Source organism: Aethalodelphis obliquidens, unplaced genomic scaffold (assembly GCF_003676395.1).
Source record: "Aethalodelphis obliquidens isolate GAN/ISIS:26980383/991018 unplaced genomic scaffold, ASM367639v1 scaffold3, whole genome shotgun sequence".
NCBI classification, from domain to species: Eukaryota; Metazoa; Chordata; class Mammalia; order Artiodactyla; family Delphinidae; genus Aethalodelphis; species Aethalodelphis obliquidens.
The window spans coordinates 50,529,056-50,553,736 of NW_020837947.1; the positions used below are offsets into that span (position 1 = coordinate 50,529,056).

The 24,681-nt window shown below is 40.8% G+C and overlaps 1 protein-coding gene across 3 annotated transcripts in view; it reads left to right on the forward strand.

The window, feature by feature from the left end:
• The first annotated feature begins 1,707 nt into the window (after positions 1 to 1,707).
• Positions 1,708 to 24,681, forward strand: part of SEC63 (SEC63 protein translocation regulator) — a 70,356-nt gene continuing 47,382 nt past the window's right edge. Inside the window, exons 1-2 of one of the 3 annotated variants that reach the window (XM_027089290.1) lie at positions 1,708 to 1,993; positions 22,942 to 23,041. In XM_027089290.1, the coding sequence (XP_026945091.1) occupies positions 1,870 to 1,993; positions 22,942 to 23,041 (224 nt within the window). In that variant the 5' untranslated portion in view covers positions 1,708 to 1,869. The remainder of the gene's footprint in view (positions 1,994 to 22,941; positions 23,042 to 24,681) is intronic. The other 2 variants (XM_027089299.1, XM_027089283.1) reach the window with 2 other exon arrangements.

The following is a 24,681-nucleotide window of genomic DNA, read 5'->3' on the forward strand; positions in this document are numbered from 1 at the left end:
CAATTTTATGACAGACTTGTTTCTGAAGCAAGGCAGATTGTTTTGGGCATATCAGCCTTGGGTGATCACAGTGCTGTGCTGACTTCATTGTCCAATCCTCTCCCCCTCACCTCTCTGTTTTATTTCTTCCCCTCTAATATAGTCTTTGAAAACTTCACACAGAAAAAAGTGAGGAGGGGAATGCAGAGCAAATGATTTTCTGAAATTTCCTTTCAAAATGGGTAGTTAGGACATTTGAGAGGGAAGACAGAATACATGTGAATATAATCTATTATGAAGGAAGTCGTCACTGATTATGATAAATAATATTTTTGAGGACATGAAATAAAAGATGACATGTGACCAGATTTCTCTTCCAATACTGGAAGGCATATTGAAAGGAACCTAGTAAATAGACTACAGAGCCTTAAAATGAGTTTTTAAAAATACAGTGTAATATTTGCTTATTGCATTGGTTTTCCAGTTTTCACTATAACTCCCTCTAATCTTCACAACGACTCTGTGAGGTGACTCGGGTGGGCCTTTCCTTTTGGTCCCCTGAGGGGAGGTGGAGATGCTGGGATAGGCTCCAGCCAGGGCTGCCGCGGGACCGTGGGGGTCATTCACGGATCAGGGCACCAGCCCCCTCAGCTCCCAGCTTAGCTGACACCAGCCTCTGGGATCTCACAGCTGGCGAGGGCAGAGGCCGCGGAGAGCGACTGCTCCCCCAGCCGTCTCTCCTCGCAGCGCGGATTCCTCTCCACACTCCGCACGCGAGGGCCGGCCGCTCTCAGGGAAATGCGAAGGTCGGCGACGAGGCGGTGGTCAGGGCACTGGCTTTGTGGCGTCAGCGTGATCTGGGTTTAAATCCCCAGACGTTTCTTTATTGTGCTTCACTTTAGGCAATCTCTCTGAGCCTCCATTTCCCCATCTGGAGAGCGGGCATGCTTTGATTCATTCCAAGGGGTTCGCAGACCATTGAATGATTTAAAGCAATAAAAGTCTTTGCCTACTGCCTGTGTCGAAGAAAATGCTATAAATATTATTAGCTCTGGGATAGGTAGGTGACCATCTCTACCGGCTTGGGGAATCTCCATCTGCAAAATGGGCGCAATGTAGATTGCAGTCTCTTAATAGCAAACGTTGCTTTGCCAGAAAACCCCTACAGCCAAACCCCTCACCATCCCTCCCCACCGCCCTGCTCCCGCGCCCTATTCTGACCGACCAGTGTTTCCAAACTGGAGGAGCGGATCCGGAATTTAAGGAAACATTCTTATCAACCAGGGAAATTGAAAAGTGAGAGTGCAGGACAGGGTGGGTAGGGATGGGAGACAGGGGAGGCAAGGAAGCCTCACCGCTGCTTCGAATGGGTGCGAACCCGGTCGCAGTCAGGTGAACCGCCCGCGCCCACTGCTCGGCCGGTAAGCCTCGGCTGGGACCCTGTAAACCGACCCTCAGGACCCGGAGCTGGACCCTGGGAAAGGAAACTGAGGAGGGAGGGGGAGGGACTTTAGGGGTAGGGGCGGGGCCTTCAGGGAGGGTCTACCAGAGCTTGAGGGGCGGAGCTGAGGCTAAGCGGGCAGGGCTAAGGGCGGGAGCTCGCAGAATCCTTCGGCTGCGCGCGCCACGTCTCTCTCTGCGAGCTGGTTGGGGAGAGGCGGGGGGCAGAGGAGGGAAAAACCGCGCGGGGAGGGAGCTATCTCTTCTCGCGAGAGCTGGGACCGCAGCGGCGGTGGCGGCGGCGGGTCCGTGAGAGTAGCGTGGGGGCGGGGAGGAGAGGCGGCGGCGGCGTAGGAGCTACGCCACACGCGGCCGGGGCGCTGGGAGCTCGAAAGCAGAGCGGGGTCGTGGCGGCGGTGGTGAGACGAGGGAGGCGGAGGAGGGGGTGCCATGGCGGGGCAGCAGTTCCAGTACGATGACAGCGGGAACACCTTCTTCTACTTCCTCACCTCCTTCGTGGGGCTCATCGTGATCCCGGCCACATACTACCTCTGGCCCCGAGATCAGAATGCCGGTGAGTCCTGCCGGCAGCAGCCCGTGGACACGCGCAGGCTCCGCCGGCCCCACCGGGCCGCGCCGTTCCCACCCGCTCCGGCCCAGCCCGCCGCGCCCGGGGTGATACCGCCCGCGCGGCCGGGCCTCAAGTCCAGGCGTCCGCCGCTGGCGGGGCCCGAACTCGGCGGTGTTTCCCTCTGTGCCTCTCCGGGTTCCTCTCCACCCCCTTCATTGTCCTCCTCGGGAGTTTCGCTTTGCACCCTGTCCCCCATTGTTCTGGACGCTCCTTACAGCCTCGTTTTGCCTCTTTGTCTTCTCTGCCTCCAGTTTTATTGGGTATTTTTCTTTACGGAGGGAGCAGGGTGGGATAGGGTGGATGGGAATTGGGAGGTGAGAGAAGAGTTGGCCAAGGAGGAAGCCGAGCGTGCAGGCTCCACTCTGAGCCCCCAGGCCACGGTCTTCTTACCCCCACAGCCCAGTTTCCCTGTTGCAGCGGTCGTTACAGATGTTTCGGGCACCGTGTGAGCTGGGTGGCAGGTATAGGACTCCATCTGAGCTCGCCAACCGCCCCTCCCCCCGTGCCTTTCCCCCGTTGCTTTTTCATTTGTTCACTCACACTTGGGGGGGGGGGGGTTGGAAGCAATGCCGTTATTCCCCTTAGGAAAAATTAGGCTTTTCTCTCTATTTCCGTTTCTTTGGAGTTTCCTGTTTATGGCGGAAAAAGTGCAAGTATGAAGGAAGGATTAAGTCTTCTAGGTAGTCCAGTTGTGAGGTAGCTGGTACGTTTGCTTTTAGTTCTGAATCTTTTCACATTAAACAACATCGGATTAGAACACAGAATTATTTAGATTCTTTGCAAGGCATTTTATGTTTGGGTTTTGGATTCCGTTTGTTGCACTCTACTAGGATATATGGCAGGTGATATTCTTAAAACCGATAGAACTGCAAGGCCTTAGTAGGTTGTTTGTGGTAGCGTTAACAGTAACAAGTAGCTTTTGAGTAAGAACATTTAGGGAAGGCTTTCTGTTTCACAAGAGCTATGCTAACTTGAATAAACAGATTCTCTCAAGTTGGGTGTGGTGGGAGTCTGGGTTGTCCAGGTGGTATACTGTACTTAGGGGACACTGTTACCAGTGAAACATGGAATCAAATCGGAACTTGTTATGCTTTAAGACTGATTCAGTGCTTTTAGCTACTTACAGTTTCACAGGAAAACTAAGTAAGCTTCAAAAATCAAATATTAAAATATCCTGTTGTGTTATTCAAAATTACTACTACAGATCCACATGCTTTATTCAAAACGCTTGAGGACAGGTATGCTACAGAGTTTTTCAAATTTTAGAAAGATAGTGCCTACCCTAACAAGCCTTTAAGGGTCTAAAACAGCACCAATAATCAAATTAATATCCCAACAGCAAAATATGACTATGAATAAAGGTTATAAGTAGCCTTCTATCAGTCCGAGTCACCAAATTATGTTCCTGCAAACATCTAGGCGTGTAATTTTGAATTTCAGAGTTCTTATGGCAATATTGACTTTTCAGGGGTATCTTCTATATGAAAGCATAAAAAGATTTACCCAGCAATTGTACAACATTAAAGTTGAGTTTAATCTTTGTTTAGCTTTTTTAAAAGATGACACATTTGGGGGCTTTCAGTTTCAAGGTGACAGTTGTTTCAATGTTGCTCTTTTGGAATTGTTGGGCTCTTGAGTCCATCAGAAAGTATGGCGTCATTTCAGATTGGAAAATGTAGGGTTTGACAAATAGAAATAGCTTTGTCATTGGCATATTTGACGTGTTAATTGAAGTTACTCTGTTATCCAAAACATTATCATTGGAATCCTTTTGCCTTGATTTTTGTCTAATCCGTTGGGCTAAGTGTGCTTATAATTAATACCCCTTTTGGTAGTTGAAGGGTCCTATTTATCTTACTCTCTTGGTTGTTTGCAAATTGGCTGAATAAGATGACTGAATACTTTTTCAGACCTTTATGGGCAAAAGCTCTGTGTGAAGTAATAATATGGAGGGTTTGGATTTCCTTAGAATAGTGGTTCTTAAACCTGACTACTCATTAGAATCACTTGGGGGACCTTTTAAAAACACTTAGACCCATCACCAGATATTGTGATTTAGTTGGTCTGGAGTGGGTGCTATGTATTGGTTTTTTAAAAGTCCGTATGTAATTGTAAATTGTAACTAGGTTTGAGTAGTGTTGCTAAGGTAGGTAGTGGTCTTTTGTTGGAGTTGTCATTTTGGGAGGTGGTGTATTTCTTTTGATATGTGCACTTTCCTGAAAACAAAAAAACCTCTAATGTCTTAGCTTTTTTATTTTACAAAGCTAAGAAGTACTTACTGTAGAATAGGGCTGTAAAATTCTTGTAGTTGAAAGTAGAATATTTTTGTTAAAGCAACTTTAATAGGTTTATAATGATATTTGACAAGAGAAAATAACTGTTTCTAATTATTAGAAATTCAAATAATCCAGAGAGGGCTTTTATTCTTTCCATAAGTTAAGGATTATAGATCCTTTGAATTGAGATAAAATATATCACTGCTTTCCCCAGATTTTGGAGGTTTTTTTTTTTGACTCCTTGATCTTACTTTTTCAAAACTGCCAAGTTTTGAAACCTGGATCTGCCAATTACTGTGTTATCTTAGGCAAGTGATTTAATTTCTGTGTTTTAGTTTACTCATTTGTGAACTAGAGACAGTAGTTATCTGTTTTATAGAATTAAATTAATAAAATAGATATATGTAAAATGTTTAGAACAGTGTCTGACACATATTGGGGTTCTTAGCTCCTGCTGTTTTTGCTGGTTACTTAGACTTTGTGGAACAGTTTGATTTGGTACACTTATGTACTCAGATTTTTTCCCCCATTGTTTGAAAGGATTAATGAAACTTTTTAAAAAAAAGTTACATTCCTTTATTCTTCTTTGCTTGCTCCCTCTCAAATAGTGTACAAGTGATTTAGCTCTCTGACTTGGGAATGTGAATAGGAGTTCACTTTTAGTGTTTAGTAGTAAAGTAAAAAACGCTGTATTTGAAGTTAGAAGTTTTGGTTTTAAGTTCCAGTCTAGTCCCTGTTTAGTTGTTTCTGAACTCTCATCCTCATTTTCTAGGGGTGATAATAATAACCTGCCCTACCTACCCAAGAAGTGATTATGAGAAGCAAAGAAATAAATGCATATAAACATGCTTGCTTGTAAAACTAAATATGCTGTAGAATTTTCTTCATTTTGCAAGTATTTATAGAGCATAATACTTTGTGCTAGATGCTGCTTCTAGGTGATGGATCAGATTTTTTTTTTTAAAGCTTTTTTTTTTATATTTATTTTTTTATTTGGGGCAGCATTGGGTCTTCGTTGCTGCACGTGGGCTTTCTCTAGTTGTGGCGAGCCGGGGCTACTCTTCGTTGCGGTGCGTGGGCTTCTCACTGTGGTGGCCTCTGTTGTTATGGAGCACAGGCTCTAGGCACATGGACTTCAGTAGTTGCAGCACGCAGGCTCAGTAGTTGTGGCTCGCGGGCTCTAGAGCTACGTGGGATCTTCCCAGACCAGGGATTGAACCTGTGTCCCCTGCATTGGCAGGCGGATTCTCAACCACTGCGCCACGAGGGAAGGCCAATGGATCAGGTATTTAAGGGCTTATAGCTTTTTTCTTAGTAAGTTGCATATACTCAGTGCAGAAAAGATCAAAGGAACAGAACAAAAATTGCTTGTAATTCCATCACCCAAATCACCCAGAAGTGATTAAACATTTTGGTGTGTGCATCCCCTTGGGATGACTTTAGACATAGTCCCTTTTCTTGTTGGGGGGGAGACCCCACATCCTCCTCCAGTCTTAGACAGATAATTGTGATCCTCACCTCAGCATTGCTGCTGTTCATTGAATGTTGACTAGCCTCAAGGATGGGTAGTGCTGAATGCACTCACTATAGCACTTTAAACTAGACTCAAGTGTTATCCCAATTTTATTAATGAGAAAATTGAGCCCTAGAGGAGGTAACCAGCTTGTCTAAAGCTATATTGCTACTAGGTGGAAGATTGAGTGTTGGACCCAAATCCATCTTATGCCAAAGCTTCTCTTGTTAGCCACTACCTTATACTCTCTCCTGTAATTACTATAACACATTATAATAAGTATTAAAATGATAAGTGGAAAGTGCTGTGGGAGCACAGAGGAAGGAGAGAATAATTCTGTTTGGGGATTTGGGTGTTTAATGTAGAGGAGTTGATTTGAGATAGGTCTTAAAAGGTAAATGGGAGAAGTGCATTCCAGTTGTAGGGGAAAGCATATGCAAAAGCGTGGAGATGTTCAGTAAGTGGTAAAGATTTAATGTGATTGGCACTTAGGAGCAAATCAACCATTTTATACTTCATCCTATAAGTTATTGGGTAAATAATGGAGGTTTTTAAGTAGGATAATTTACATGGTCAGTTTTGCTTTTGTGGAGCTTTGAGTGGAGAATGGTTTGGTAGGAGGTGGTGGTGTCTGGGTGGGGAAAAACTAGATGGAGAAGGAATCCATTTCAGAGGCTTATTAGTCCTTTGAGATGTCAGCATATAGGGGAATGAGCAGGTTAGAAAGAGAATTCTAAGATAGCATGGGCTGTTTGTGGAATATAAGTACCGTGGAGGGAATGAGAGAGTGGAGTGCAGATTTTGTTTTTTGGTATTTTTTTGCGGTACACGGGCCTCTCACTGTTGTGTGGCCTCTCCCGTTGCGGAGCACAGGTTCCGGACACGCAGGCTCAGTGGCCATGGCTCACGGGCCTAGCTGCTCTGCGGCATGTGGGATCTTCCCGGACCGGGGCACGAACCCGTGTCCCCTGCATCGGCAGGTGGACTCTCTACCACTGTGCCACCAGGAAAGCCCTGGAGTGCAGATTTTGAATTTTTCATTCATTTCTGTTTTGTTTCTCTTCCTCTTAAAAGCTGTTTGGTGATTGGTCCAATAATAACATATTAACTTTTATCAGTTTTAGGGTTGAGTGCAGGGAAAAGGATGGGGATGAACATTTTTATTTAAAATGAAATGTTGGCTTTATCTATTGATTTATCTAGATAATTTCTAATTACAGTAGAGTTATCTCAATCTCTTGTTGAGTGGATTTTTTAACAGAAAAAACTAGCTAGTTATCAGTTTTGTGTTCAAAGGAGTATATTTTATGAATGTTCATATTCCACTTAGAACATATAGTCTTCCTAAGATTTTAGATTTTGAAGGGGTATTAGAGATCTGAGAAGTTTGAGTCATTTTAAAGTAGTCATTCCCTCTGGGTTCTGTCTGGACAGAAAAGGTATCAGACGTGAGCATATACACATTTAAGTCCCACGTCATAGAGGAAACTTGGCAGTATGAATTATAGTACAACATTTAGGTTTTATAAATGCGGTGACAGACATTGGATTAGTAAATGCATTTATAAAATTGTTTTTAAAGGCCATCTTGCATTCTTGCTTGATCTCGGAGAACCTGAAAGACAAAGATAGGCTTACTTTCATATAAAATAAAATTTTCAGATGTTCATTCCCTTAATTATACTTTACAGGTCATAACAAATATATCCATATTGTACTCAGACTTCCTTTTAAAAAAACGTCCCATTACCAGACTCTGTTCATGACAAATGTTGTTACACCATCTCACCGTCACATTGTTGAAAGGCATTATTGTTCATTCTCTTAATAAGCGAAACCAAGTCCCCCTAAACCCCGAGTTCCTCTGCCGAGTTTATGATTAACCTATCTATTCAAAACATTATTCCCTTTCTTGTCCCATATCTGTTCCCCTCAAGATTGAGGAGTATCAAAGGAAAGGGGGATTGAAACCAAGCAGGACCCTGCCAGGTACAAAAGCCCCTCCATGTCCCCCATTTCTTGTTTGCAGAAAAAGACTTTAGTCTCCTAGGCCTTCCTTGAGTTCCAAAGAGTAGGCATAGGTAGCTACTAAGTAGGGAAGTGAGGGAATGCAGAAACAAAGGAAAAGCAGTTAAACAAGAAAAGTAATGACAATAGTTCAGGGATAAAACAGAGTCCTAGTTCCTCCTCAAGGGATATACAGAACTATCTGAAGGATCTCTTGGAGTTGTTCTTCAGGAACTAAGACCTGTTCCCCGCCCCCAACCCTGTGGTGACTTGCAGCCCTCACCCCCAGATGCTGCCTTTAAAAACCCTTGCCTGAAAACAGTTGGGGAGTTTGGGTCTTTTGAGCATAAACTACCCTACTCCTTGCTTGGCACCTGCAGTAAATGCTGTACTCTCCTTCACCACAACCCAGCGTCAGTAAATTGGCTTTGCTGTGGCAGGTGAGCAAACCCAAACTTGGGTTTGGTAACATAAGGTGTTCCTTACATTTTGGAATTATATTTGTCAGTATGGATGAAGGAATTTTCTTGTGTAGATTCCAGATGTTTTTCACTTTAGATTTTTGCCTCTTTAGTTAAATCTAGTAGTTATTGATTGAGCATTCACTGTTTGCCTGTACTAGGAGCAGCAGATGGTACAAAGATGAATGCAGTGTAAATATAGTCTTTTGATAGAGTTTATAATCTGGATGGGGTGGGAGAATTAGGATTAGACAAATACACAAATTATTATATCCAAAGCACAACAAAGAAAGTGTAAGAGAAGTGAAAGCAAGTGCTATGGAAGTTAGTTGGATAAAGTATTTGCATCTAGTTGGGGGTGGTAGTGGGTATCTAGAGGTGAGAAAAGGCTCTTCAGAGTAAGTTGATTTTGACTGGACTGTTAAAGGATGAGAAGGATTTAATGGGTGCAATGGAGGGAAGAGGTGCAAAGAAGAAGTCACATGAGCAAAAGTGTAGAGCCTGGAAAGCATGAGACATGTTTAAAGTACAGATCAAACCAGTTGCAGCAGAGTTCCCAGAGTGAAAAAGTGTGAGAAAAGGCCAGAAGACTTGATTAAGTCATATAGAAAACCTTATATGTTCAGCTGAAGAGTGTATATGTGATTTGGTTGACAGTGTGTCATTTTCAACATTTTAGAACACTTTTGCAACTGTGCTATATGCAAGTTAATGTAATAACATCTCATAGGATGAGACAGTATAGAGATTGAGAAGCAGACAAGAAATAATATGGGCCCAAACAATGGTGGTAGCAATAGGAAGGTAAGGGACATACTTGAGATATTACTTGATATATTACTTTTCTTTTAAAATTTTTATTGTGGTAGTATGTATATAAAACATAAAATTTGTAGTTTTAACCATTTAAAATGTACAGTTCATTAGCATTAATTACATTCACAATGTTGTGCAGCCATCATCTTTCCAAAATTTTTCGTCATCCCAAATAAAACTGTGTACCTGTTGAGCAATAACTTCTCATTCTCTCTTTCCTTCAGCCCCTGGTAAACTCTAAGCTACTTTTTGTCTCTGTAAATTTGCCTATTCTAGATATTTCATATAAGTGGAATCATACAATATTTGTCCTTTTGTGTTTAGCTTATTTCATTTAGCATAATGTTTTCTAGATTCATCCGTGTTGTAGCATGTATCAGAACTTCATTCTTTTTATGGCTGAATAATATTCCGTTGTACAGATATACCACATTTTTATTCACTCATCTGTTGATGAACACATGGGTTGTTTCTGTTCTTTGTCTTTTGTGAATAATGCTGCAGTGAACATTGGCATTCAAATGTCTGAGTTCTTATTTTCAGTTCTTTGGGGTATATTCCTAGGGGTGGAAATCCAGTTTTTCAAGCAGTATTTGTTGAAGAGACTGTTCATTTTTCATTGAATGAACAATAGCCTTTTCAAAAATCAGTTGGCTCTAGACATGTGGGTAGTCTCTATTTTTGTGGGATAATTTATTGAGCATAGTTTACTAGTGAGGACCTCTTAATTTTAGAATACCTCAAGGCTGAGTCCTTGACTTCTTTTCCATCCACACTTATTCCTATGGTGATCTCATCTGGTCTCATGGCTTTAAATATCAGCTGTGTGACTCATAAAAACTTATATTTCCAGTCTAGAACTCTTTCCTTGAACTCCAGACTTCTGTATATGTAAGTTCCGAGTCCACATTTCCATTTGCATATCTAATAGACATCTTAATATGCAAAATACTGATGTGATTTCTGTCTCCCCTCTCCCCAACCTTCTTGACTTATAGTCTTCTCCATCTCAGTTAATCACATCTGTTTCTTCAACTGTTCTGGCAAGAAGCCTTAGAGTTATTCTTGGTTCATCTCTTTGTCTCATATGTCACTTCCAGACTTTTAGTGTGTCCTGTTGGCTCTACCTTCAAATTATTATATCTAGTCTGACCATTTCTTATTGCTCCACCACCACCACCACCCTGTTTTATTGCCTGGATTATCATTAGCCTTCCAACTAGTCTCATTGTTTCTACCCTTACTCCTTGCAGTCTTTTCTCAAAATAGTAGCAGAGTGATCCTTTTAGAACTGAAGCTGGCCCATGTCACTCTTCTGCTCAGAACCATTTAAGCCTCTCCCATCTCAATCACAGTAGAAGCTAAAGTCATTAGAGTGGCCTGTGAAGTCCTTCATGAGCTTTTTGACTTCATTTCTTATACTTTCTCTCTTGTTTCTTCCATTCCAGTCATGCTAGCTGCTCTGCTGTTCTTAGGGCACACGAGGCACACTTCTTTTGAACCTTTATAGTTGCTGCTCCCTATGCCTGGAATGCTTTTTCTCTAGTAGCCACATTACGACCTCCCCCATCTCCGTTATGTCCTTGCTCAAACACCATCTTCTCAGTGTTGCCTTCTTTGAGCACCTTATTTAAAATTGTTAAGTTTTTTTCTACCTTCAAAGAAGCTCTTCCCTTTTTCTGTTTTATTTCTCTTCATAACACTTATCATCTTCTAATATACTATATAGTTTACTTAATTTGTTTATTGCTTTCTCCTCTGCTAGAAAGTATGGTGTGTGAGAGCAGGGGTTTTTGTTTTGTTTTCTGCTGTATCAGTGTCCAGAAACATCCAGGCACATAGTAGGTACCCACCAATATTTATTTAATAAAGGTGTTCTCTACATTCTATACAAATATTTATGTAGTGCTTGCTATATTCTTGGCAACTGGAAAGGGCAGGGCTGATTATGTATATGACAACAATGTCTGCCTTCAAGAGTTTGAGTACAGATTAGTAAAAATTGGATTTAATACTGGCTGCTGAAGAATGGTGGTGCCATTCATGCCAACTGCTGAAAAGAATGTATAGTCCTACTTCCTTTTTTAGAAGAAAGCTATAAAAATGTTAAAAATTTTAAATTTAGTAATTCTACTTCTGGGACACTGTTCTAAGGATATAGTTCTAAATACTCATAGGACCAAAGAAAGATACTGTGATATTGTGACTTATAAAAATATGTTTTGGTCATCTGAATGACCAGATGTATGGTTCTTGTATATATTTGGCCTTTGTCCACAGTTCCTGCTCACAACTTCCAAAATCCTTGGAATTTCCTAAGTGTTAAGAGTGATACAGGTATCTTTTGTTATGTGAATGAGGTGACTTTTGGAAGCACTGAAAAGGGACCCTGCTGGTCACCAGGAGAACCAACCATGTGATTAGGGGGTTGGAACTTTCAGTCCTACCCCTGATCTCCAGGGATGGTAGAGGGGCTAGGGATTGAGCTCAAATGCCAATGGCCAGTGATTTAATCAACCGTGCCTATATGAAGCCTCTATAAAACCCCAAAAGGATAGGGTTCAGAGAGGCTTCTGGGTTGGTGCACACATGGAGATTTTGGGAGAGAGGTGCACCTAGAGAGGGCATGGAAGCTCCTCACCCTTTCCCCAAACCTTGCTCTATGCATCTGTTCCATTTGGCTTTTCCTCAGTTGTATCCTTTTATAGTAAACCGGTGATATAGTAAGTGAAATGTTTCTCTGAGTTCTGTGAGCCACTTTAGCAAATTAATCAAACCAAAGGAGGAGGTGGTTGGAACCGCCCAGTCTATAACCTGGGCTTGCGACTGGCATCTAAAGTAGGGGGGCATGGATGTACCGTCTTGTGGGACTGAGCCCTCAACCTGTGGAGTCTGATGCTAACTCTGGGTAGATAGTGTCAGAACTGAGTTGAATTTTCGGACACCTAGCTGGTATTCCAAGAATTACTTGTCGAAGGTGTGGGGACCCTCCCCACCCCTGCGTTGGAAATTGAGTCTCAGAACATCCTATTTAAATGCCCATAATACCAAAAAATCAGAAACAATTTGTATGTCGAATTATAGGATGGTAGGTATATTATGGTGTCAATTCATTTGGTTATTAGTAGTCATTAAATGATGTTTACATTGAGTTTCTAAACATGGGAGATATTTAGAAATTAAAAATTACAGGTAATGTGATTTTAACACAAACTTTAGCTTTATGTGTTTGTGTCTGTCAGTTTGTACGCTGGTACATTATAGAGTGCTGCCCTTAAATTAGCATTTGTATGTCCTGCTTGTTCTTCTGTCTGAGAAACTATCTCTTGGGCATCTGCTGCACTGGGGAGAAGTAGTAGATGTCATCATTACTGCAGAAGTGTTCTTGAGGGCCTTGATTGAAGCAGCCCCACAGCCCTCTGATTGAGGGAAGCACATTGCCCCTAGAAATTAGTTGCTGGAATTATCTTGTTCGTAGAGAAGTCTTTCCTGAGTATGTAACTTCAACCTTGCCAACTTTCCTTTCTTCCTTCCTCCTTCCCAGATGTTCTCTGAAAGAGGACTACAAAGGAAACACATTAAAATGTTATTATTGATTATTATCTGGGTGTCAGAATGGTGAATACTTTCTTCCTTCTGCTCTTATGTATATGTTCAGTTTACTGTATGAATTTGTATTAATGTCTAAAAGCTTATTCAAAGAATCTTTGGCTAGATTGGCTATGATGGAATGAGCCAATCATAGCCATAGAAGGAGGAAGACATTCTCTGTACCTCTTATGTCTGCAGGCCCTTTCAGCTCAGTGAATTGTCTTTACTTTGGGGTATGTAGTGTTTAAGGTCCCAGTGGGACATATATCCTTGTGTGTTTTTTTTTTAAATTAATTAATTTTATTTTTATTTTTGGCTGTGTCGCGTCTTTGTTGCTGCGTGCGGGCTTTCTCTAGCTGCGGTGAGTGGGGGCCACTCTTCGTTGCAGTATGCGGGCTTCTCATTGCAGTGGCTTCTCTTGTTGCAGAGCACAGGCTGTAGGTGCACAGGCTTCAGTAGTTGTGGCTCGTGGGTTCTAGAGCGCAGGCTCAGTGGTTGTGGTGCACGAGCTTAGTTGCTCCGCGGCACGTGGTATCTTCCCGGACCAGGGCTTGAAGCCTGTGTCCCCTGCATTGGCAGGCGGGTTCTTAACCACTGCCCCACCAGGGAAACCCCATCCTTGTGTTTTAAATTGCCATTTTTTTTTTTAAAGCTAGTATTTCTTTACTGTAACAGTATTTGAGTTTCTCTATTTCTTTTTCTCTTGTTTTGTCTTAGAAATAATTAACCTTTGACTTGGGCTATGGATTATCACTTGAGATAAAGGTGAAAAGAAAAATAGAGTGGTAATGGTAGAGGAATGGATGAAGAGTAAGGTAGCTAAGAGAGTAGCTGTGCTGTTGGCTGATGAGATGGCAGGGTAGAGAGGACCCTTTAATAGGGTCTTGGGTCATGTTTGAGAGTATGCTAAGGAGACATAGCATCCTTCTCGGGGACCCATTTGCAGCACACTATAGTTCATTTAGAATTCTCCACTATCTTGCACCTCTAGTTCAGTTTAAGAAATGTAATTTGAGGGACTTCCTTGGTGGTCCAGTGGTAAAGAATCTCCCCTGCAATGCAGGGGACGCGGGTTTGAGATCCCTGGTCGGGAAACTAAGATCCCACATGCTGTGGGGCAACTAAGCCTGCGCGCCACAACTACTGAGCCCGTGCACCTCAACTAGAGAGCCTGCGTGCCACAAACTAGATAGCCCACGAGCTGTGGAGCCCGCGCCACAACTAGAGAAGAGAAAACCTGCACGCCACAACTAGAGAAAAGCCCATGTGCCGAAGCAAAAGATCCTGCATGCTGCAACTAAGACCCGATGCAGCCTAAATAAATAAATAAAATCTGTTAAAAAAAAAAAAAAGAAATGTAGCTTGAAATGAATCGTTCCTGCAGTTGAGACTCCCCTTCTTTCCTTAGTATTATCTTCTGGCTTAGAGACAAATGGCTCACAAAAACCCCTGTGTCCTACAGATATGAGGGATGGTTTGCTTTTCTTTTGGATCGTGACACTTCTGTAGCAAATTGAGCTAAAACAAACGAAAAAGAACTGGTTTACCATCCCCTCCCCCTCAAATTTATGTGCTACATTGCCTTGTCCCACACTCTTTAATACTGAAGTTCTTGTGGCGGTTTTATTTGTAGTACTTTTTTTTTTTTTTTTTTTGCGGTACGCAGGCCTCTCACTGTTGTGGCCTCTCCCGTTGCGGAGCACAGGCTCTGGACGCGCAGGCTCAGCGGCCATGGCTCACGGGCCTAGCCGTTCCACGACATGTGGGATCTTCCCAGACCGGGGCACGAACCCGTGTCCCCTGCATCAGCAGGCGGACTCTCAACCACTGCGCCACCAGGAAAGCCCTGTAGTACTTTTTTTTTAAAATAAATTTTTATTGTTTTTTTTGTTGTTGTTTGTTTGTTTTGGGCCACGCCGCATGGCTTGCGGGGTCTTAGTTCCTCCACCAGGGATTGAACCCGGGCCATGGCAGTGAAAGCGCCGAGTCCTAACCACTGGACCGCCAGGGAATCCCTGGTCTGTAAACTTCTGTTTCAGAAGTTTAGAGGTGTCATCTAATCAGTTTTTTTTAGCTACTCCTTGTTCTTAAATATTTTGACTTGAATTTCTTCGTATTACATTTTCTGCTTCGGAGATATAGTCTGGTCTGGTTAAGTTAATGAGAATAGGGACATAATATATTTTAGCTGCTTTTGAGAATTGTCAAGGCAATCTAACTATTCTTTGATTAGGAAAGACAGTTAAAGTGATTATGTGCACAGGCCTATGAATTTAAACCTGGGCACAAGTCTCATCTGTATTCTTTAGTGGTTATTTGCAATTCCTTTGGTACCGTCTGTAACTTTGGGCAAGTTACTTAACCTCACTGAGCCTCAGGTTTTTTCATTTTGTTTTGAAGTATAATCATCCATCCATACATACGTACCCCCAGGGTGGTTGGGAGGTCTAAATGAGGTAATTAAAACATTCAACAAATATTTGTTAAGCACCTACTATTTGCCAGGCATTATGTTAGGCAATGGAATATGGGAGTGAACAATATAGACAGGATCCCTGCTCTCTTGAAGCTTACATCTTAGTGTGGGGGAGATGATTGACATCTAAACAAATAAACAAACAAAATCAGATAGTGATAAATACTGTGTAGAGAAGTAGAATATTCAGAGAAAATTTTCCTGAGAAAGTTTCTTCAAGCTGAGTGACAAAAGGGAGCCAGCCATTCAAAGATCTGATTTGAGTGGAAAAGCCTGTTTCAGGCTGGGGAAACAGTGTTCAAAGTCTTCAAGGGAAGAAAGAGTTGGACATATTCCAGGAACAGAGAAGAACAAAGTGGCAAGAGTGTGGCAGGTGAGGAGAAGAATCAGGGATAAAGTCAGAGAGGGAGCTGGGATGCTGATAATGTCTGTAAGCCTGGTACGAAGCTTAGATTTTATTTTAGGTGCAGTTGGAAGCTATTGAAAGTTTCTAAGCAGAGAAGTTGACAAGGTCTCCTATTTCTTAATGAGGTGAAAAAGGTTTTTTGGCCAGCATGGATATATACCCTTTAAAGGATGAAGTCGTATCTACTTAAAATATTTAAAAATCATATACTGTAAAATATAGTACTTAAAAATACAATTTTATCCCCTTACATTTCAGGAAACAATTATTTTCAAACTCCTCATGTATTCAACCTCAGTGTCTTTGTGATCACCAGAGCTATTTTAGGAGTCATCTAACAGTTTTTCAGAATGTATATGTTTCATCTACGTTTGTGATATAGCACTTTTGGGCTCTGAATATGATACCATCACTGGAAATTTTATTCCAAGCCACAAGTGCAGTATTATATAACATTAGGTGTTTGATCATCCTGTAAGTATATATTTTTAATCTCCATAATGTAGCCACTTGCTAAATTTTTTAAGTGGTCTTTACAAAGGTTGCTTACAATGACAGCTTAACACTTGTAATTGTGAGATATACCCCCAGGGATAATTATGGAATATCTTAATATTTTTGCCTTCAGATGACCTCTGAAGTGTGCTAAACTACTATTAATTGAGATTGTTGTGGGCTTTCTTCCTCCAGCTTTTTTTTGTTGTCTGGCTTTTTTCTTCTTTTAAAATAATCAAGCTCCCCAACCTCCCCCTCCCTCAAGGTGTTCATAAGTACTCAAATATATAGTGATTCTCTTTGCCTGAAGGATACTTGTAGGGGAATGGAAAAAGAGAATTGTTGCCTTATCACCTCTGTTTATTCTCCCAACCTTTCCTTTCTTCTCCCTGTGTCCCTTGTCTTCAGGCCATAGCATTCAGCTGCTTTCCATGACCCCGCTATAGCCATGTGTTTTGGTGTGTGTGTGTTTAATATTGTCTCCAGTGGGGAGGTGCTCTTGGCATCTAGTGGGTAGAGACCATAATGCTGCCAAACATACTCTAATACACAGGGCAGCTCCCCACAACTGTTACCTAGTCCAAAATCCATAGTGCTGAGCTGAAAAACTGCTCTATAGTACTCGTTTCAGTACTCTAAAGGGAAAATAAAATTGAGGTGGGTAAGCATATGGTATAGTTGTATGCTGCTGTCCAGTCAAGCACCAGCTGAATCTATTTGAACCACTTGGTTTGTATTGGTTTGCACTTACGTTGCACTTATATAATCCTTAGGCATTCCTGAGGATTATGAACTTTGGTTCTGGTGGGGTGGTTCTACTCTGATCCAAACATTTTCAGCTGCTTTCTGGGTTTCCTTCTCTGTTGCCAGGGTATGCATAGGGGGGTAGGTGGCAACTGAACCCAGGTTTCTGAAATCCTTCCAATTTAGGTAATCTGTGATTGTGTGCACTGGGTGGTAGTGATGGTGAGTAGCGTTAAATGTCTTATCTATCCCAAATCCAAACAGTTCTGACCTGGCCTTGAGAATGACACACTATGGCTAACTATTCAGATTCAGGTTAAGAGCATAACAGAAGCTTTAGTTTCTCTTAGTCTGTTTTGAGATTAGGGTGACTAGGTAAGCGATAGTTTTGGAGGTCTGGAGCACTGAATTCTCAGTTTTTCATTTCCAAATGATCATTTTCATGCCTTTTCTATTTTGAAGTATTCTAGGAACCAAACTGCACTATTACAGTGAAACGTGTTTTCCTGTTTTTTTAAATAAAAGAACGAAATTGTCCCAACAACGAGTGAGCCAGGGTCATCACATTGAGGTAATAATATATTCTCAACTAGCTGCAGAGAGACTTTGGGTAGCTAGAAAACTGATATATAATGTCTTCTAGACTTTTTGGGGTATTGAATATAACCTTTTGATTCTTGGTACTATTTTCTTGGACCCCTTAAGGGATTTAGGAATAGTTTTTAGGAGTCACTGAATTTTAGAAAGAAGTGTGGTACATTTTTTTCTTTTAAGTAAATTATGTTATCTCTATATCATTTAGCTTTATTAATTTTAGTAATCTATTTTGCAAGGTATATTCTAAAATTTATTTCTCAGTGATTTTTATAATCCTCAAAATATATTGATATATTTATTTGAACTGAAAAATGAAGTCAGACTTTTTGGACCAAGTTTGGTTTGCCTGATTGGTTTAACAGTGAGGACTGCCTTTGTCAGTTAGGTTATGGAGCATGTTTTTTCTATAAATTGAATAACTGAAGATAATCTGCAACTTCCAAGTTTTGAAAAAACATACTTAAAGTAAAAGATAAAGCGATTTTACCTAACATTGTGCCATTATTGACAACAGTGTACTTTTTATTTTTAAAACTAAGTTTCAGTGTTTAGAGTTTCAACTCTTTGAACATATGGGATATTTACAAGTTGCTTATAAGTGAAAGCGTAACGGATATTTTACTCTTATTTTAATAGTTTATCAATTTGTAATATTTATGTTGCCTTGATAACACACACACACATACGGATAAAAGTAGCAGCAGAAATTTTAGCACATAAAAAACCTTATGGATGTGTTAAACTTCACTGTGGTGAAATTACTGATGTTCTTTGGTCATGCGTGCCAAAGCATTTGGAAGTGAAGTGTCTTGATGTCTGCAACTTATTCTAAAAAAAGGGGAGAGGGAGGGAAAGAAGGAACTAGAGATAAAGCCAAGAGTTGCAGAATGTTAATAGTTGGTGGGTTTAGGTGAAGGGTATTGTTCATTGTAATATTCTTTCAACTTTTCTGAAGGCTTGAAAATTTTCAATATAAAAATTTGGGAAAAATAGTCACAGGGAATAAAACAAATTAACTTGAAGAAGTATGTGTCAGTATTATAAGAAATGACTTACCAGGGTAAAAATATATTACATTAGGATAAAATTATGTGGGGGAAGTAGAATGAAGAGCTTGTTCATAAATTTCTGTAAATGGATGATGGTGGATATGAAATTGCCATTATGATTTTTAGATTTCATTGGTACATTTAAAAGCAATGAAACTATTTTATTTTAAAATATCAACTTATGTCAGAAACAACATCTTTTGCAACTCTTCAAACTTACGATGAAAATTTTAGATGTCAAATTAGAACTCTACAAGAGGGTAGATGATTTTTTTTTTTTTTTTTTTTTTTTTGCGGTATGCGGGCCTCTCACTGTTGTGGCCTCTCCCGTTGCGGAGCACAGGCTCCGGACGGCGCAGGCTCAGCGGCAATGGCTCACGGGCCTAACCACTCCGCGGCATGTGGGATCTTCCTGGACCGGGGCACGAACCCGTGTCCCCTGCATCGGCAGGCAGGCTCTCAACCACTGTGCCACCAGGGAAGCCCGAGGGTACATGATTTTTAAAAAATTCTTTTGTAGTAAGCAGGCACACAGGTTTGAAGACCGGATCTGGCTAGCATTCTTTCAGCTCTTTAGGTTCTAGGAATATGGTGCTAAGGGGGGTTCACTCAGTTATATTACAGACTGACAGATCATTCTGCATTACAGGTGGATATGACTGTTTTAGCAAAGGCACTGTATAGCTTGTGAAGCACAACCATAATAACCTGCCCCCAAGCCTGGACTACTCCCGTGGACATACAAACTTCATGATTGCTGAGAGCAATCATCATATGTTGTTATTTTTTTTTAAATCACAGAATTGTTTTATGACCTTGTAATTTCCCTTTTCTATAAATGTGAATAATTTCTTTAAAAACTATATTATAAGTTAATGACATTACTTAGGTAATTTTTGCTGGCCATGAAACTAGTAATTCTATAAACTAGAAGTTGATAAATGAATTTCTTTTTATTCTAAGTGCCTTTAAAAAACTCTCAAAGTACTTTACTTTTTTTTTCTTTTCCATTATGGTTTATTACAGGATATTAAATATAGTGCCCTGTGCTACACAATAGGACCTTGTTGTTTATTCTATATATAATAGTTTGTATCTGCTGTTCCCAAAGTCCCAATCCATCCCTCCTTGTGGAGGGACTTTACTTTTTCTTTTTTGTGGTACACGGGCCTCTCACTGTTGTGGCCTCTCCCGTTGCGGAGTACAGGCTCCAGAAGTGCAGGCTCAGCGGCCATGACTCACGGGCCCAGCCACTCCGCGGCATGTGGGATCTTCCTGGACTGGGGCACGAACTCGTGTCCCCCGCATCGGCAGGCGGACTCTCAACCGCTGCGCCACCAGGGAAGCCCAAAGGACTTTACTTTTGATAGTTACTTTGACTTGAGGTCATTAGTATAGAATTTTGGAATGTGTACTATGAATATTGAGTGGTGCTGGATATTACTGTGTTACTGTGTAAACTATACCCCATAGTACTTACTGATTATTTAAATATTCTGCTAAAAGGTTAAGATATAAATTTTGGATTGGAAGAGTGAGGCATACAAGGTGCGTGTATACGTCGTGCAAGACTTTGGGGGCTGAAAACCATGTGTACTTTCTCTTGGACAGAAACGTTGGGAGAATATTATTCCTTTGAATAGATCAAGCCATGTGGTTAATAGAGACTTCAGCATGTTCTTATAACATGTTTCCTTGGTTTCATACTTAAAATGGGAGACTTAATTTAATGAAATCCAGATTAAAAAATCACCCGTGGTGTTTTCAAAAGTGTCCATAATTTAACTGTGAAAATCAGAAAATTTACATTACTACCATTTCATTTTCAGACCTATTCAAGTTTTGTCACTTGTCTCAATGATGTCCTTTATGGCATATGATCCATTTCAGAATCACACATCATCACATTTAGTTGACATGTTTCTTTAGTCTCCTTCAGTCTGGAACAGTTCTTTAGTTTTTCCTTGACTTTAAAGATCATAGGCCAATTATTTTGTAGAATGGACCTGAATTTTGGTTGTCTGGTATTTTCTCATTATTAGATTCAGATTATGTATCTTAGAGAAGAATTTCACAAAACTGATTCTGTGTTCTTCTCATTGCATTCTATTAGATGGTATATGATTGCATTTTGTCTCATTGCTGGTGATGTTCACCGATCACCTGAAAATGTTGTCCACCAGATTTTTTGTATTAGTTTCCTATCATTGCTGTAACAAACCACAACCTTAGTGGCTTAATATTACACAAATTCATAGTTTTGGAGGCCAGACTTCCAAGGGTGGTTTTACTGGGCTAGTGATTGTGTTGGCAGGGCAGGTTCTTTCTGCAGGGTTTAGAATAGAATCCTTGCCTTTTCCAGCTTCTGGAGACAGCCTGTATTCTTTGGTTTGTGACCTCTCCTTCCATCTTCAAAGAACATCACTCCAACCTCTGCTTGCATTGTTACATCATCTTCTCTTTGACCCTCCTGCTTCCTTATAAGGACCCCTGTGATTATATTGGGATCACCCAGATAATATAGGATAATCTTCCCATCTCAAATCTTTAATTTAGTCACATCTGTGAAGTCCCTTTTGCCATGTAAGATAATATATTCACTGGTTCTGGGTTTTAGGATGTGGTGGACATCTTGACAGGGGGCAATTATTCAGCCTATCACACTTCCCCACTGTAAAATCATTCTTTCCCTTTTGTAATATTTGGTGGGAAGATACTTGGATCTCTGGTTCCCATTAGCAGAGAATGCTATTTAGAAATCAAGATCTGGGTGCTAGGTGTGCTCACTGCTATTGAGATGTCATTGTTCCTAGGCTCACTTAATAGAGTTAGAGAATGTGTATGTATGTGTATAGATCTACATCTATATTTCTATATTAAAAGATATTAACTAGTTCTTACTCATATCTTCAGTTCCACTCTAATACCACAGAGTTACTTCATGTTTTCTAATTTTTCACATATGTAACTCCCTTCTCTGACAGTGAAAAACTGACTGCAGTTATCCTTAATATATTAACTTACTTGATAATTCTCCCTGCATATTACCAGTCTCCTTTTCTGCCACCACCCCTCCCCCTACATGGATCCTTCTTCACCACACCTGTTTCTGATACCTCCTGCCACATAGCTCTCTCATGTGGATTCTTTCCTGGAAGCATGGTGATAACAGGGTTGGTGGGCTTCTTATATGGCAGCTTTGGAACGTTCTATTATATGCAAAGTTCTTTTACTTACCTGAGATCTCATTTAAGGACTTTGGTTTTGTAGTTTTTTAATATTGTGAAAAAATTTTTATTTAGTATTAAGCAGCTGGACTCAGTTGAGATGATCTCAGTTTTGTTGGCAACATCCAAAGCATCATAGTCAGTAGCCAGTCGAACATACCTTCTTCTCTCCATCAGCCCTGATCAGGGTGTTGACCTTGGCCATGTCAATGTTGTAGAGCTTCTTCATAGACAGTTTGATCTGGTGCTTGTTGGCTTTGACATTCATAATGAACCCAGGTGTATTGCTGTCTTCTGTCTTCTTCATGACCAACTCCCTGCTCAAGGGGAACTTAATGATGACATAGTGGTTAAGCTTGTCGCTCTTCCAAGGATAAACGGGCTGCCTTCGGGGTGTCTTGAGCCACCCAGAAAATGGGTAACATGCAATCTTCTTTTTGTGTGTGTGTGGATATGGATGCTTTTTAGCACTGCCTTCTTGGCCTTCCAAGCTTTTGTTTTTGTCTTTGGCTTTGGAGTGGCATGGGCTTCTTTCTTTGCTTTCTATATGCCATCTTCATGAAAAGGTAGATTTTTATTTTAAAACTTACCTAATTTTTTTTTTAAACTTGGGAGAGTTATTCAAACCAAGTGATTGTAGTGAGCTTAGTAAAACAGTATATGATATGTTGGCTTTGGTTTAATTCCTTTTTAATTGAATTGCAGACTTTTCCCTGGGGACTAAAATAATACCTTTTGTTATAACTCTTATATAAACCTATTTTAACTTCTTAAGGGTTTGGGTGACTTTTCTCATTTAACATAATTATTTTCATATTTGAAGACTATCATTTCTGCTTGGCTTCCTTAATAAAGTGCACATTCCAACTATTTTGCACTTTTTGTTACTTTTATAGCAGAAGGGAAAGGAGGAGAGAAATTCTCAGAAATTACTGATTATATAACTAAATATTTCGGGTTCAAGTCAGTTTTTAATTTTTTCAGTTAGAAGTTAAGTCTCACATGAAAAATGATTGCCTGGTAGTTGAATAAAATTTTCCAGATAGATCATTTGTTCTAAGTGGTAGAAAATTTAGCCTATCTTGTGAATTTTTCTTAAAAGTTTAAGTAGAGAGTACTTTGTTCCAATATAATATTAGCATGATAATGAAGGTTAGTATGGTTTTAACTCTGGTTTTGCCTTCACTGTGGAAATCGTTGAACTTATCACCTTATTTTTCTTTCTTTTGACAGAGCAAAATCGATTAAAGAATATCAGAAAAGTATATGGAAGATGTATGTGGTATCGTTTACGGTTATTAAAACCTCAGCCAAATATTATTCCTACAGTAAAGTAAGTAATTGATTTCAGTAAAAAACATACTTAGTGCTTACTCTTTGCTAGGTATCATATAAAATAGGGGTATAATGATGAATAAAAACATGTGTTTGTAAAGAAATTGTAACCTTAGTAGGGGTAAGATGTGATTAGTAAATTTGAGAACAGTCTGAACAGAGAATGGTTTAGAAGTTCAAAAGAGAGAGAGTGTACTTCTGACTTGGGGGAGGAGGGGAGAAAGAGAAGTCAAATCTTGAAGGAAGATCTTGTATATCTTGTGTCAGGATTTGAATTTTGTCTTAAAGACTATGGAGGAATCTTTAAAAGGTTATCAAAAGCATGGAGGTGACAGGGTCAAGTTTGCATTTCATGGTGATTGAAGTTTTTGAGCACATACTGTGTGCCAGGGGCTGTGCTAGGATTTTATATTTTATCTCATTAGTTTTATGTTAACTTTAAGGTAGATATTTTTGCTTTTTCTCAGATGAGGAAACTGAGACTAAGAAGATGAGGTAACATGACCAAGTTCCTGCAGCAAGAGGTGGTGGAGTAGGAACCTAGTTACCCTTTATTTTTGCAGGGCCATCTGCTTAAACAGGCCATTAGCATGTTTGAGTAGGTGTCTTTGATTTTTTGAGGCTGTCGGGTATGCTGGTTAGCCTGGGCTTTGGACCTTCACCCTAAGTCATCAATTTACAGGTAACAGATGAAACTGAGAGGAAGTGAAAGAGCTGCCATTATTGGAGGACTATATCCTGTGAATTACCTACATATATCTATCCAGTAGATAGGAGGGCAAGACCTAGCAGAGGATATTAGTAAAAGTGGATCCAGTTATTTTTAAAAATTGGTTTAGGGCTTCCTTGGTGGCGCAGTGGTTGAGAGTCCGCCTGCCAATGCAGGGGACACGGGTTCGTGCCCCGGTCCGGGAAGATCCCACATACCGTGGAGTGGCTGGGCCCGTGAGCCATGGCCGCTGAGCCTGCGCGTCTGGAGCCTGTGCTCCGCAACGGGAAGAGGCCACAACAGTGAGAGGCCCGTGTACCGCAAAAAAAAAAAAAAAAAAAAAAATTGGTTTAAATGATGATGATAGTTTTCAACATATGTGCCTGGATTAGTTCTTTTGTAGAGGGAGGGAAATCTTAGCTTTGGTGTTAAGAGTTCTTCAATGGTGTGAAACTAAAAGGCAAAATTAGTGTTTACAAGAGTAGTTTCATGTTCACTATGTATTCCTTGCTATTCTCATTTTTTGTTTTGTTTTTTTAATTTATTTATTTTGGCTGCATTAGGTCATCATTGCTCACGCGGGCTTTTCTCTAGTTGCGGCAAGCAGGGGCTACTTGTCGTTGTGGTGTGTGGGCTACTTGTCGTTGCGGTGCGTGGGCTTCTCATTCAGTGGCTTCTCTTGTTGCGGAGCATGGGCTCTAGGCACGCGGGCTTTAGTAGTTGTGGCCCGTGGGCACAGTAGTTGTGGGTCGCGGGCTCTAGAGCACAGGCTCAGTGGTTGTGGCGCATGGGCTTAGTTGCTCCGTGGCATGTGGATCTTCCCGGACCAGGGCTCGAACCCATGTGCTGTGCATTGGCAGGTGGATTCTTAACCACTGCGCCACCAGGGAAGTCCTTGCTTCTCGTTTTAAATTAAACTTTTATGAGGC